The sequence below is a fragment of the Anomaloglossus baeobatrachus genome, chromosome 2, assembly GCF_048569485.1.
Source record: "Anomaloglossus baeobatrachus isolate aAnoBae1 chromosome 2, aAnoBae1.hap1, whole genome shotgun sequence".
NCBI lineage: Eukaryota > Metazoa > Chordata > Amphibia > Anura > Aromobatidae > Anomaloglossus > Anomaloglossus baeobatrachus.
The window spans coordinates 136,490,835-136,504,045 of record NC_134354.1 but is presented as its reverse complement, the minus strand read 5'-3'; the positions used below and the strand labels follow the sequence as shown (position 1 = coordinate 136,504,045).

The window sequence follows — 13,211 nt, the reverse complement described above, 5'->3', positions numbered from 1 at the left end:
CCCTGGCCGCATAGGACAGGTGGCGTCACGATCATCCTAATACACTTTCCTAACCGTCACCTCCGTCCTCCACCTCCGACTACCACTTTCATCCCCCATTCCTTCCTCCTGTCCACCTCCATCTTTCCCTTCTTGTACGCCTCGGGGCAACGGACCCAGGCCAAACCACCCCGTGACGACGTTTAGGATCTGCACCCCCGCCCCGGCTATGAGTAGGTCCAACACACCTGCCCCGTGGGGAGCTATACATCCATTGCTGCTTATTTCTGGAAAACAACCATGGAGTCAAAATAGTCAGTACAACTGTGGATAAATTCACAGATCGGTGTCATTTCCAAAATGGGGGCACTTGAGGGAAAATTCTGCTCTTCCAGCATTTATAGGATCTGTATATGTAGTCCGAAAACTTTTCTAGGAAAATCTTTGCTCCAAGGGTAAAATAGCACACATTCCTTCCCTTGTAAGTCTCATCATATCTAAGTAGTACTGTACAGTCACATATGGGGTATGCCACGCACAGCAGAAATTTTCCCTTGTAAAAATGGAAAATCTGAGGCTAAAACAAAATGTTTGTCGTAAAAAGCATTCCATCAAAATTTTCACTTCAATATGCCACTCCTTCCCTTCTGAACTTTGCAGTGTGCCTCAAAAGACGTTTTTGACCATATATTAGGTATTGACAAACTCAGAAGAATTGTGTAACAAATTATACCAGTTGTTTTCTCCTATTAGGCCAGGTGCCCACAGGGAAAGTGACCTGTGGATATATACGCAGGACATTCCGCAGGAGCTCCCAGAAATCCGCAGCACAACTTTGTCAGAGTTGTGCTGCGTTTTTCGTGCGGAAGTCCAGCGGACTGTCCTGCGGCTATGCTGTGGGCATTCTGCTTTGAGGATACAGTATCATGGCTTGGGCACTGCATCCTCAATGCAGAACAAGTGCTGGAGTGATCGGAGAGTTCATACTTACCTGTATCGCACAACAACTTGATTTCCGGCCATCTCCTAGAGAAGATGGGCGAGGCCTGTACGGGCTCTGGCTGTCACATGACCGGAGCTCGGCCGGTCACCTGACCGCAGCTCGTGTAGGCCTCGCCCACCTCTTGCAGCCCACTCCTGGCTCCGTCCCGCTCTTCTACACCGAAGTAAGAGTCTCCAGTGTCTTCAATCAAGGTAGGGAAGTATAGAGATCATGCGGAACAATCCGCAGGAATAATTGAAATGCAGTTCTTTGCGGCTGCGGGAAATCCGCAGCATTTCCCGCAGGTGCAAATTCCGCAGCATTGAAACAGCACTCCCCAAATCCCATAGGATAACATGGGGAGTGCCTGTACGTGCGAGAAACCTGCGGATTTGTCTGGAAAATCAAGAAAATCCGCAGGTTTTCCGCAGCAAATTTGTCCCGTGGGCACAGGGCCTTACTTTTTTAAAAATTGAAATCTTTGGGCCAAAGTACTATTGTATTGACAAAACTGGGAAATTTTAATTTACTCAGCACAATGTTATAAAATTCTGTGAGGGTTTAAATGCTTACTAATCCCTTAGATGAAATTAATGAGAGGTGAAGGTTCCAAAATTGGGTTTCTGCTGTTTTGCCATGCCAGGGGTTCTTCAAATGTGACATTGCGTCTGCAATCTATTCAAACAAAAATGGAGCTCCAAAATTCAAATAGCACTCTTTCCCTTCTGAACCCTGCAGTGCACCCAAAATGTCGTTCTCACCACATCTGGGGTATCAGTGTACAGAGGAGAAATTGCACATCAAATTGTCTACTTCATTTTCTCCTGTTACCCTTATGAAAGTGAAAAATGTTGGGCAAAAACAACATTTTTGTGAGAAAAATGTATTTTTTTATTTTCACGGCTCAATGTTAAAACATTCTGTGAAGCACTTGTGGGTTCAAGGTGTTCACTAGACCTCTATTAAATTCCATTAGGGATGTAGTTGCTAAAATGGGGTCACTTGTGGAGAGTTTTCACTGTTTAGGCACATCAGGGGCTCGACAAATGCGATATGGCATCTGATATCTATTTCAGCCAATTTTGCACTCCAAAAGTCGATTGGTGCTCTTTCTCTTCTGAACCCTGCTGTGAGCCCAAATAGTAGTTTTCTACCACTAACATTTTGGGCAAAAGCAACATGTTTGTGGAAAAAAATAAGTGTTTTTAATATTCATTACTCAATGCTATAAAATTCTGTGAAGCACCTGTGGATTCAGGTTGTTCACCACACCTCTAAATAAATTTCTTAAGGGCTGTAGTTTGCAAAATGGGGTCACTTGTGTGGGGTTTCCACTGTTTAGTGACATCAGGGGATCGGCAAATGCGACATGGCATCCGCTATCTATTTAAGCCAATTTTGCGCTCCAAAAGTCGAATGGTTCTCTTTTCTTTCTGAGCCCTGCCGTACACCCAAAGAGCATTTTTCCATCATATATGCAGTATCCGTATACTCAGTAGAAATGGTACAACTAATTATTTGGTCCATTTTATCCTATTGCCCTTGAGAAAAAAAATAACATTTCTTCGGCGCTCCATTGGGAGACCCAGACAATTGGGTGTATAGCTACTGCCTCCGGAGGCCACACAAAGTATTACACTAAAAGTGTAAAGCCCCTCCCCTTTTGCCTATACACCCCCCGTGGGATCACGGGCTCCTCAGTTTTCATGCTTTGTGCGAAGGAGGCACACATGCACGCATAGCTCCACTGTTTAGTCAGTAGCAGCTGCTGACTATGTCGGATGGAAGAAAAGAGGGCCCATACTTGGGCCCCCAGCATGCTCCCTTCTCACCCCACTTTTGTCGGCGGTGTTTGTTAAGGTTGAGGTACCCATTGCGGGTACGGAGGCTGGAGCCCACATGCTGTTTTCCTTCCCCATCCCCTTAGGGCTCTGGGTGAAGTGGGATCCTATCGGTCTCCAGGCACTGAGGCCGAGCTCCATCCACAGCCCCTGGGATCTGCTGGACATGGAGCTGAGTATCGTCAGGGACAGGGCCCTGCTACATTCAGGTACTCTGTGTCCCCGTACGAATCGCGCACACACACACCAGCATTGCTGGGTGTGTTAGTGCGCCGGGGGCAGCAGCGCGGCGCGCTGGTGCTATTACTCACTACAGCTTGGCTGAGTGAGTTTATGTATTAGGAACTGCCGCGCCGGCCGCTGCTGGCTGTTTTTTACACTGCGGCGCGGCTGGGACTTGTGGTGCGCCGGGGACTTCCGCGCTGGCCGTGCGTATACGACGGCCGCGCTTATAAATCGAGTCCCCGGCTTTTGCGGCCTAGTTCCGTTTCGTTCCCGCCCCCAGGCCTGCCAGTCAGGGGAAGGGCGGGACGCTGGTCAGAACGTCAGCGCCGAGGGCTGGAGTCTGCTTAGCATACTCCAGCCCCCTCACTGGGCACAGTGGGACGCCAGTTTCCCGCACTTTGTCTGGGGCACGCCCACGGCCCGCCCCTCTTCACAGGACGCCGGCAGCCATTCCTGTTTGCAGTCTGAGCTGGAGAGGGGAGACAAGCTCTGGGAGACCCAGACACGGGATTCTGGCGACCACACATCCGCTTTTGAGCGGGCGGTAAGCAGCACCTGAGGTGCTGACCCCACTAGTGCCGAAGTGTTCATTTGTACTTTATGCTTGTATGCTATACATTGCACTGTACGGTCGCTATTCTTGGCTATATACCCTCCTAGATTGCTAGACAACAGCATGTCGTCCGCAAAAAGCAAGGGGGCCAAGGCACAGGCTTTCTATGCTGCTTGTACCGCTTGTGAGGCTGTTCTACCGGCAGGTGCCACTGATCCCCATTGTGTGCAATGCTCGGCTCCTGTAGCTCTTGCTCAGCCGGGGTCTCTGCTAGAGGTGGCCCAAGGAGAACCACCTGTGAACACTGTCCAGGTGACAGGGACGGAGTTTGCAGTTTTTGCTGATAGATTGTCTGTGACTATGACAAAAATCTTAGAGACTTTGCAGTCCAGACCGGTAACTCAGACCATGGGCACTGTTGATTCAGTGCTCCCTGGCCCCCCACATTTGGAACAAATCCGTGCTCCGGGGGGGTCCCATGCATCCCAGGGTGAAGGCTCTGACACGGACGACAGTCCCAGGCAGCCTAAGCGAGCTCGCTGGGAGCGACCCTCGACTTCATCACACTGGTCAGGGTCTCAGCGAGAGGACTCTCTGTATGATGAGGCAGAGGTAGCTGATCAGGATTCTGATCCTGAGACCGCTCTCAATCTGGATACACCTGATGGTGACGCCATAGTGAATGATCTTATAGCGTCCATCAATAAAATGTTGGATATTTCTTCCCCAGCTCCTCCAGTGGAGGAGTCAGCTTCACAGCAGGAGAAATTCCATTTCAGGTTTCCCAAGCGTAAATTGAGTACTTTTCTAGACCACTCTGACTTCAGAGAAGCAGTTCAGAAACACCACGCTTATCCAGATAAGCGTTTCTCCAAACGTCTTAAGGATACACGTTATCCCTTTCCCCCTGACGTGGTCAAGAGCTGGACCCAGTGCCCAAAGGTGGATCCTCCAATCTCCAGGCTTGCGGCTAGATCCATAGTTGCAGTGGAAGATGGGGCTTCACTTAAAGATGCCACTGACAGACAGATGGAGCTCTGGTTGAAATCCATCTATGAAGCTATCGGCGCGTCGTTTGCTCCGGCATTCGCAGCTGTATGGGCACTCCAAGCTATTTCAGCTGGTCTTGCGCAGATTGACACTGTCACACGTACATCTGTTCTGCAGGTAGCGTCCTTAACCTCTCAAATGACTGCATTTGCGTCTTACGCGATCAATGCTGTCCTGGACTCTACGAGCCGTACGGCAGTGGCGTCCGCCAACTCCGTGGTTTTACGCAGAGCTTTGTGGTTAAGGGAATGGAAGGCAGATTCTGCTTCCAAAAAGTGCTTAACCAGTTTGCCATTTTCTGGTGACAGACTGTTTGGTGAGAGATTGGATGAAATCATTAAACAGTCCAAGGGTAAGGATTCTTCCTTACCTCAGCCCAGACCAAACAAACCCCAACAGAGGAGGGGTCAGTCGAGGTTTCGGTCCTTTCGAGGCTCGGGCAGGTCCCAATTCTCCTCGTCCAAAAGGACTCAAAAGGATCAGAGGAGCTCAGATTCTTGGCGGGCTCAGTCACGCCCAAAGAAAGCAGCCGGAGGAACCGCTAACAAGGCGGCTTCCTCATGACTTTCGGCCTCCTCTCTCCGCATCCTCGGTCGGTGGCAGGCTCTCCCGCTTTGGCGACATTTGGCTGCCACAGGTCAAAGACCGTTGGGTGAGAGACATTCTGTCTCACGGGTACAGGATAGAGTTCAGTTCTCGTCCTCCAACTCGATTCTTCAGAACTTCCCCGCCTCCCGACCGAGCCGATGCTCTTCTACAGGCGGTGTCCTCTCTAAAGGCAGAAGGGGTGGTGATCCCTGTTCCTCTTCAGGAGCAAGGTCACGGTTTTTACTCCAATTTGTTTGTGGTGCCAAAAAAAGGACGGGTCTTTCCGTCCTGTTCTGGACCTAAAACTGCTCAACAAGCATGTGAAAACCAGGCGGTTCCGGATGGAATCCCTCCGCTCCGTCATCGCCTCAATGTCTCAAGGAGATTTCCTAGCATCAATAGACATCAAAGATGCTTATCTCCACGTGCCGATTGCTCCAGAGCACCAGCGTTTTCTACGCTTCGTTATAGGGGACGAACACCTTCAGTTCGTAGCCCTGCCTTTCGGTCTGGCGACAGCCCCACGGGTCTTCACCAAGGTCATGGCAGCAGTAGTTGCAGTCCTGCACTCTCAGGGTCACTCTGTGATCCCTTACTTGGACGATCTACTTGTCAAGGCACCCTCTCAAGAGGCATGCCAACACAGCCTGAACGTTGCGCTGGAGACTCTCCAGAGTTTCGGGTGGATCATCAACTTTTCAAAGTCAAATCTGACTCCGACCCAATCAATAACATATCTTGGCATGGAGTTTCATACTCTCTCAGCGATAGTGATGCTTCCGCTGGACAAACAGCGTTCCCTACAGACAGGGGTGCAATCTCTCCTTCAGGGCCAGTCGCACCCCTTGAGACGCCTCATGCACTTCTTGGGGAAGATGGTAGCAGCAATGGAGGCAGTTCCCTTCGCGCAGTTTCATCTGCGTCCACTACAATGGGACATTCTCCGCCAATGGGACGGGAAGTCGACGTCCCTGGACAGGAACGTCTCCCTTTCTCAGGCGGCCAAGGATTCTCTTCAGTGGTGGCTTCTTCCCACCTCATTGTCAATAGGAAAGTCTTTCCTACCCCCATCCTGGGCGGTGGTCACAACGGACGCGAGTCTGTCAGGGTGGGGAGCAGTTTTTCTCCACCACAGGGCTCAAGGTACGTGCACTCAGCAGGAGTCCACACTTCAGATCAATGTTCTGGAAATCAGGGCAGTGTATCTGGCTCTACAAGCCTTCCAACAGTGGCTGGAAGGCAAGCAGATCCGAATACAGTCGGACAACTCCACAGCGGTGGCATACATCAACCACCAAGGCGGAACACGCAGTCGGCAAGCCTTCCAGGAAGTCCAGCGGATTCTGATGTGGGTGGAAGCCACGGCATCCACCATATCCGCAGTTCACATCCCGGGCGTAGAAAACTGGGAAGCAGACTTCCTCAGTTGCCAGGGTATGGACGCGGGGGAATGGTCTCTTCACCCGGACGTGTTTCAGGAGATCTGTCACCGCTGGGGGATGCCGGACGTCGACCTAATGGCGTCCCGGCACAACAACAAGGTCCCGGCTTTCATGGCACGGTCTCACGATCGAAGGGCTCTGGCGGCGGACGCCTTAGTTCAAGATTGGTCGCAGTTTCGGCTACCTTATGTGTTCCCACCTCTGGCACTGTTGCCCAGAGTGCTACGCAAGATCAGGTCCGACTGCCGCCGCGCCATCCTGGTCGCTCCAGACTGGCCAAGGAGGTCGTGGTAACCAGATCTGTGGCATCTCACGGTGGGTCAACCGTGGGCACTACCAGACCGACCAGACTTGCTGTCTCAAGGGCCGTTTTTCCGTCTGAATTCTGCGGCCCTGAACCTGACTGTGTGGCCATTGAGTCCTGGATCCTAGCGTCTTCAGGATTATCTCAAGAAGTCATTACCACCATGAGACAGGCTAGGAAACCAACGTCCGCCAAGATCTACCACAGGACGTGGAAGATATTCTTATCTTGGTGCTCTACTCGGGGAGTTTCTCCCTGGCCGTTTGCATTGCCTACTTTTCTTTCCTTCCTCCAATCAGGTTTGGAAAAGGGTTTGTCGCTCGGCTCTCTTAAAGGACAAGTCTCAGCGCTATCTGTATTTTTTCAGAAGCGCATAGCACGACTTCCTCAGGTACGCACGTTCCTGCAAGGGGTTTGTCATATCGTCCCTCCTTACAAGCGGCCGTTAGAGCCCTGGGATCTGAACAGGGTTCTAATTGCTCTCCAGAAGCCGCCTTTCGAGCCTTTGAGGGATGTTTCCCTTTCTCGCCTTTCACAGAAAGTGGCTTTTCTAGTAGCGGTCACGTCTCTTCGGAGAGTGTCCGAGCTAGCAGCGCTGTCATGCAAATCCCCCTTCCTGGTGTTTCACCAGGACAAGGTGGTTCTGCGCCCGATTCCGGAGTTTCTCCCTAAGGTGGTATCCCCCTTCCATCTCAATCAGGATATCTCCTTACCTTCCTTGTGTCCTCATCCAGTTCATCAATGTGAAAAGGATTTGCATTTGTTGGATCTGGTGAGAGCACTCAGAATCTACATTTCCCGCACGGCGCCTCTGCGCCGCTCGGATGCACTCTTTGTCCTTGTCGCTGGTCAGCGTAAAGGGTCGCAAGCTTCCAAATCCACCCTGGCTCGGTGGATCAAGGAACCAATTCTTGAAGCCTACCGTTCTGCTGGGCTTCCGGTTCCCTCAGGGCTGAAGGCCCATTCTACCAGAGCCGTGGGTGCGTCCTGGGCATTACGGCACCAGGCTACGGCTCAGCAGGTGTGCCAGGCAGCTACCTGGTCGAGTCTGCACACTTTCACCAAGCATTATCAAGTGCATACCTACGCTTCGGCGGACGCCAGCCTAGGTAGACTAGTCCTGCAGGCGGCGATTGCCTCCATGTAGGAAGGGGCTGTTTTACGGCCCTAACATGAGGTATTATTTTACCCACCCAGGGACTGCTTTTGGACGTCCCAATTGTCTGGGTCTCCCAATGGAGCGCCGAAGAAGAAGGGAATTTTGTTTACTTACCGTAAATTCCTTTTCTTCTAGCTCCAATTGGGAGACCCAGCACCCGCCCTGTTTCCTTTGGGTTTTTTGTTTTTTTCGGGTACACATGTTGTTCATGTTCAATGGTTTCAGTTCTCCGATATTCCCTCGGAGTGAATTTGTTTAAACCAGTTATTGGCTTTCCTCCTTCTTGCTTTTGCACTAAAACTGAGGAGCCCGTGATCCCACGGGGGGTGTATAGGCAGAAGGGGAGGGGCTTTACACTTTTAGTGTAATACTTTGTGTGGCCTCCGGAGGCAGTAGCTATACACCCAATTGTCTGGGTCTCCCAATTGGAGCTAGAAGAAAAGGAATTTACGGTAAGTAAACAAAATTCCCTTCTTTGGGGAAATGCAACATATTTTGGGGAAAAAGGTATCCTTTTAATTTTTTTAAATGGTGTCACATGTGGGGAGTCTGCTTTTCAAGCTGAGCCTGGTTGCTCTCCACTAGTCTGGGGGCTTGTTCCCCCTTGAGGCCTAGTCACTCCACACCGGTGCGTCGGAGGTGGATGCGAGGCCACGGGTGGATCTCTCACTGCCCGTGACTCTGGGACCCCTTCTTCCTTTATTTCTTCCTCCTTGTCCTAGGGCGAGCTCCTCTTGTTCGACTCCTCAGGACCTCCCTCTTCTTTCCATCCTTCGCCTTCACTCTCCATGTTTTAACTCCTTCTTCCACTCCATTCTAAAGTGTTCCACACACTAACTAACCCCACCTCCAGACTGGCTCTGGGACTGTGCTCTCCCTAAGAAGCAATCTCGCCCTAACCATTGCCTGAAGCGGTGTAGCTGTACTGAGAGTGTATATGTGTGAACAACGGCCTGTGACCTCCTCCTTACCAGGGAATTGGGTACCACACCTCTGGGTGAGATGCAGTACCTCTGTGGCGACTGGACCCTCAGGGGCACCACACATACCATGCTGTTACTCAGATGTCACACTTTCTAATATGTGATGTTACAATGTGGACCACAACAAGTTGAAGGGATATCAGAGGCCTAGTTATGCCAGATGTCCAGGCCTGTAGTATAGAGGCCAAAGAGGATGGATGCAATTGAGAAGGAAAAGAAGAGAAGCCGAGGACTGGACGTTGGGCTGTGCGGTTGGGGAGACTGGTGAGCAGTAAGGTGAATATTATTTTTTTAACTGTTTTCTTGATCTACTTGGGTTCAGCAACATGGCGGCCGCAGCTGGCCTTCATTGTGTTGAATTATCTCAGTGCGAATAACAAAAAATCTCTATTTTGGAGAATACGAGATTTCAATTAAAATTGCACATCTCTAGAATACGCCATTAATCTTTCTATCCTTATTACTGAATTCATTATTATTGATCTCTTTTACAGTTGCGGAGAATGCAGGAGGTCCTGCAGAAGATGCAGAAGCAGATGAAAGACTCTCAATAAATTTTTGCAGTGCCACCTCCACTCATCGTAATACCTCAAATTCTCTATTTATTTTTCTTCCACCCAAAGACCAAATCCAAGATCTAATATTACAAACATTATAGTGCCTGCAAAGAGGACAATAGGCTAGAAAATAGATAAGCTAAGAAAATAAGCACATGTGTTACTGTAGGTTCCTTTGTAAGACAGTAAGACTGGAATGATGGCAACTAGATGGAAAACTTTGCCTGCTTTGAAGATGTTAGTAGATTGCATGCTCACTGTTGTCCCAGTACAAGAAAAGCTGTGTCTGCTCTCTTGGTTACCATTTTTAGAGTGATATTACAGGTTGCAGTCACCTTAAATTCCATATTAGTGAATGGCATTATCAGAAATATCCTAAATGTAACTATTACTCCCTTCATAGCACTGGGATGTGCCAACTGACACACAGAAATCATAGGACCCTATAAAACATAGAGTCTCAAATTGAAATTCCTAGACCAAAGGAGTAGCTGTATTACAGTATGCTGTTAACCTCTATGATATTTACTTAGTTCTCTGTCAATACACTTAAATTTTAGAATAGTGCTCTATACTAAAGGTGTACTATGCCGCTGTGCATTAAAGGGAAGCTGTCAGGTCCCAAGTGCACCAGAACCATGAGCAGTTCTGGGTGCATATCTATAATCCCTGCCTAACCATCCCAGATATAGTAGCATACATAAAGAGATCTTTAGAAAACATATTTCTGGATCATTTATGATATGCGCAGGGACTAGTCGCAAGGGCGTTAGTAGTCCGCCCACTTATCATGTTATCCTGCCCCTGTGGGTGTGCTAAAATATTTTCCAACAGCCAGTATCATGTCAGAGTGATATAAAGGCGCACATGCATGCGGCTTTGTACCAGTCAGCTTTCAGCTTTGATGCTGGGTGTATGCGTCCTAGCTTCAAAGAGGCTCACTGTCCATCATCGGAGGTCACCCGCACTTCTGTTCATGCACACTACTCCTCTCCAAAGATTGGATACATATACTTCTGAGAAGTGTGCATGACCGGAAATGCGGGTGACTTCTGATCATGGACAGTGAGCGTCTTTGATGCCGAGATGCATATACCCGTAGTCAAAGAAGTGAAAGCTTACGGGCACGAAGCCGCACACATGTGCAGTTTTGTATCGCAATGCCATGACGCTGGCTGTTGTAAAGCATGATAGTAAGCCCACAGGGGCGGGATAACATGCTAGGTGGGTCGACTAGCCAGGGAACTAATGCCCTTGTGACTAGTCACAGCCCTCATTAGCATCTCAAAAACAGTCTTTAGTAATACTAAGTCTTTAGTAATACTATTTCAAAAGATCTCTTTATGTATGCTACAATATGCTGGGACTGTTAGGAGATATGCACCCAGGACTGCTCATGGGTGCTTGACAGGTTCCCTTTAGGTTAAAGCGGTTTCCTCTTATAGCTTCCAGGCCATTCATGACCAGCGATGGGTTAAAATAATAAAATCAGATAGATCTCAATCTCCCCGAATCCAGTGCCATCTCCTCGCTGCTGCTCTAGTCTCTGTTTACTGGAAGAAGTGGTACCTTTAGATTTATTAGGTTACAACAACTCAAAAAGAGGGATAAAGTTTCTGTAAAGTGATCGCCTCCTAGTACACACTAAAGGAAACTTTATGGGGCATGGAGCTTTATTGCGATAGGCAATAAAGTGTTTTTCTGATAGTTTTGATAAATCCAAGAATATAACTATGGTAAACATCAAAAGCAGTTTAATGCAAGGCCTTCTCACACCATGCAGCGTATAGGAGTAAGGAATTACTTCTGTGGGGTCTGTCGGGTAGGGTTCAGCCATTGTTGAGACCCAAGGGTACAGGTAAGTATATGTTTGTATGGCCATATGCAACTGATGGCTGCAAAAGATCCACTATGAGACTCTCTCTTGGCAACGGTCTCCTAAATTCTAGAATATTGTTTAGTTTCTCCAAAAAAAAGTGGTGCCATTCCTTAAGATCTGTCCTAGGTAATTCCTGATAATGCCCATAGCTAATGCAAAGTAATGTATTGATTACTATGGTATCCAAGGTGAAGTTTCCCTTTAAGTCTAATCTCAACCATTTAAGGTGACCGCAGAGAAAACCCTAATATGGATTACAAGACTTTATAGATCTATTTCACATCACATTAAGAGTCGCTGTGAATCCGATCGCATGCACACATTCTATATTGTAAGCCATTGCTGTCTGTATGGGAATTTCATGGCTGCAATTCTCTTCAGTAGTTGTTATGGCAGAAAGTCTAAAGTGCGTAGGGAAAGACCAGTCCCAGGATCTGAATTACCTTCAGTTATAAAATGTTTTCATATACTGATATAAATGTGAGTGTTCTGTATAGCCTTTTATACAATCCAGCTTATTTTTACATTTAGTGGCCTTTTAGCCCATATAGAGCTATGAATGATTTTTGTATTGCTTACATTTATATTACACCTATACAGCATCCTTATTCTTCTCATATATGTGGTTTCACGTTATGAGGGAACACAGAATACCGCCTCGTCTTCTGACTGTCCTGGTAGTGACACAAAAACATATATTGTATTCTTTTACTTTTAAATATAGTTGTATTTTATTTACACTTTGTTTAAGTACGACAATTTAAGAGGTTCTTTGTTTTAACGTAGAAAATATTGTAATCTTATTATTAGTAGTGATGAGCGAGCACTAAAGTGTTCATTACTCATATTGGGTTGATCCGACCCTCAGACCCGCTTGATTCAAGTAACGAGTATAAAGAAAGTTTCTGAGGAACTTGAGCATTTTTCTGGCAGACCCTTCTAGGAGGGTTAGGGGTGGGCAAAATAGTTGAAATGGATGGAAACAGCACTCAGCAGGAATGGGAACAGCATGGATTAGATGCCTAGATGTTTCTCTGACTCCTAGGTTGCTGCTGGGATGTTAAAAATTAAATATCTTGGCAGGTTATCAAAATAGAGAGGACCCCACGCCGTTCTTTTAAAATGATTTATTTATAAATAAATAATTAAAAAAACAGAGTGAGGTTCCCCTCGATTTTTAATAACCAGCCAAGGTAATACAGACAACTGTAGGCTGCAGCCCGCAGCTGTTTGCTTTACCTTGGCTGGTTATTAAATATCGTTGGGACCTGAGGCCTTTTTTTTAAGTTATTTATTTATAATCATAGATAGGTAGATAGATTGATTGATTTTACAGCTGTTAACCAAATAAATAAATAATAATAAAAAAATGACATGGGTTTCCTCCCATTTTTGATAACTAGCAAAGTTAAAGAAGTCATCTGTAGGCTGATGTTATCAGGCTGGGAAGGCCCATGGTTATGTGGCCCTTCCCAGCCTTAAAATAGCAGCCCACAGCCACCTAGAGTTGGCGCATCACATTAGATGCACCAATTCTGGGTCTTTAAAGCTGTTAACATTAGCCCACAGATGACTTCTTTAACGGCTTTAAAGACCCAGAATTGGTGCATCTAATGTGATGCGCCAACTCTAGGTGGCTGTGGGCTGCTATTTTAAGGCTGGGAAGGGC

At 47.8% G+C, this 13,211-nt stretch overlaps 1 protein-coding gene across 2 annotated transcripts in view; it reads left to right on the top strand.

The window, feature by feature from the left end:
* The window catches only part of SEPTIN4 (septin 4), a 133,029-nt gene extending 122,489 nt beyond the window's left edge, over nt 1-10,540 (top strand). The window contains exon 12 of one of the 2 annotated variants that reach the window (XM_075335370.1): nt 9,601-10,540. In XM_075335370.1, coding sequence (XP_075191485.1) covers nt 9,601-9,660 — 60 coding nt within the window. In that variant the 3' untranslated portion in view covers nt 9,661-10,540. The remainder of the gene's footprint in view (nt 1-9,600) is intronic. The other variant, XM_075335369.1, reaches the window with a different exon arrangement.
* Nucleotides 10,541-13,211: the final 2,671 nt, after the last annotated feature.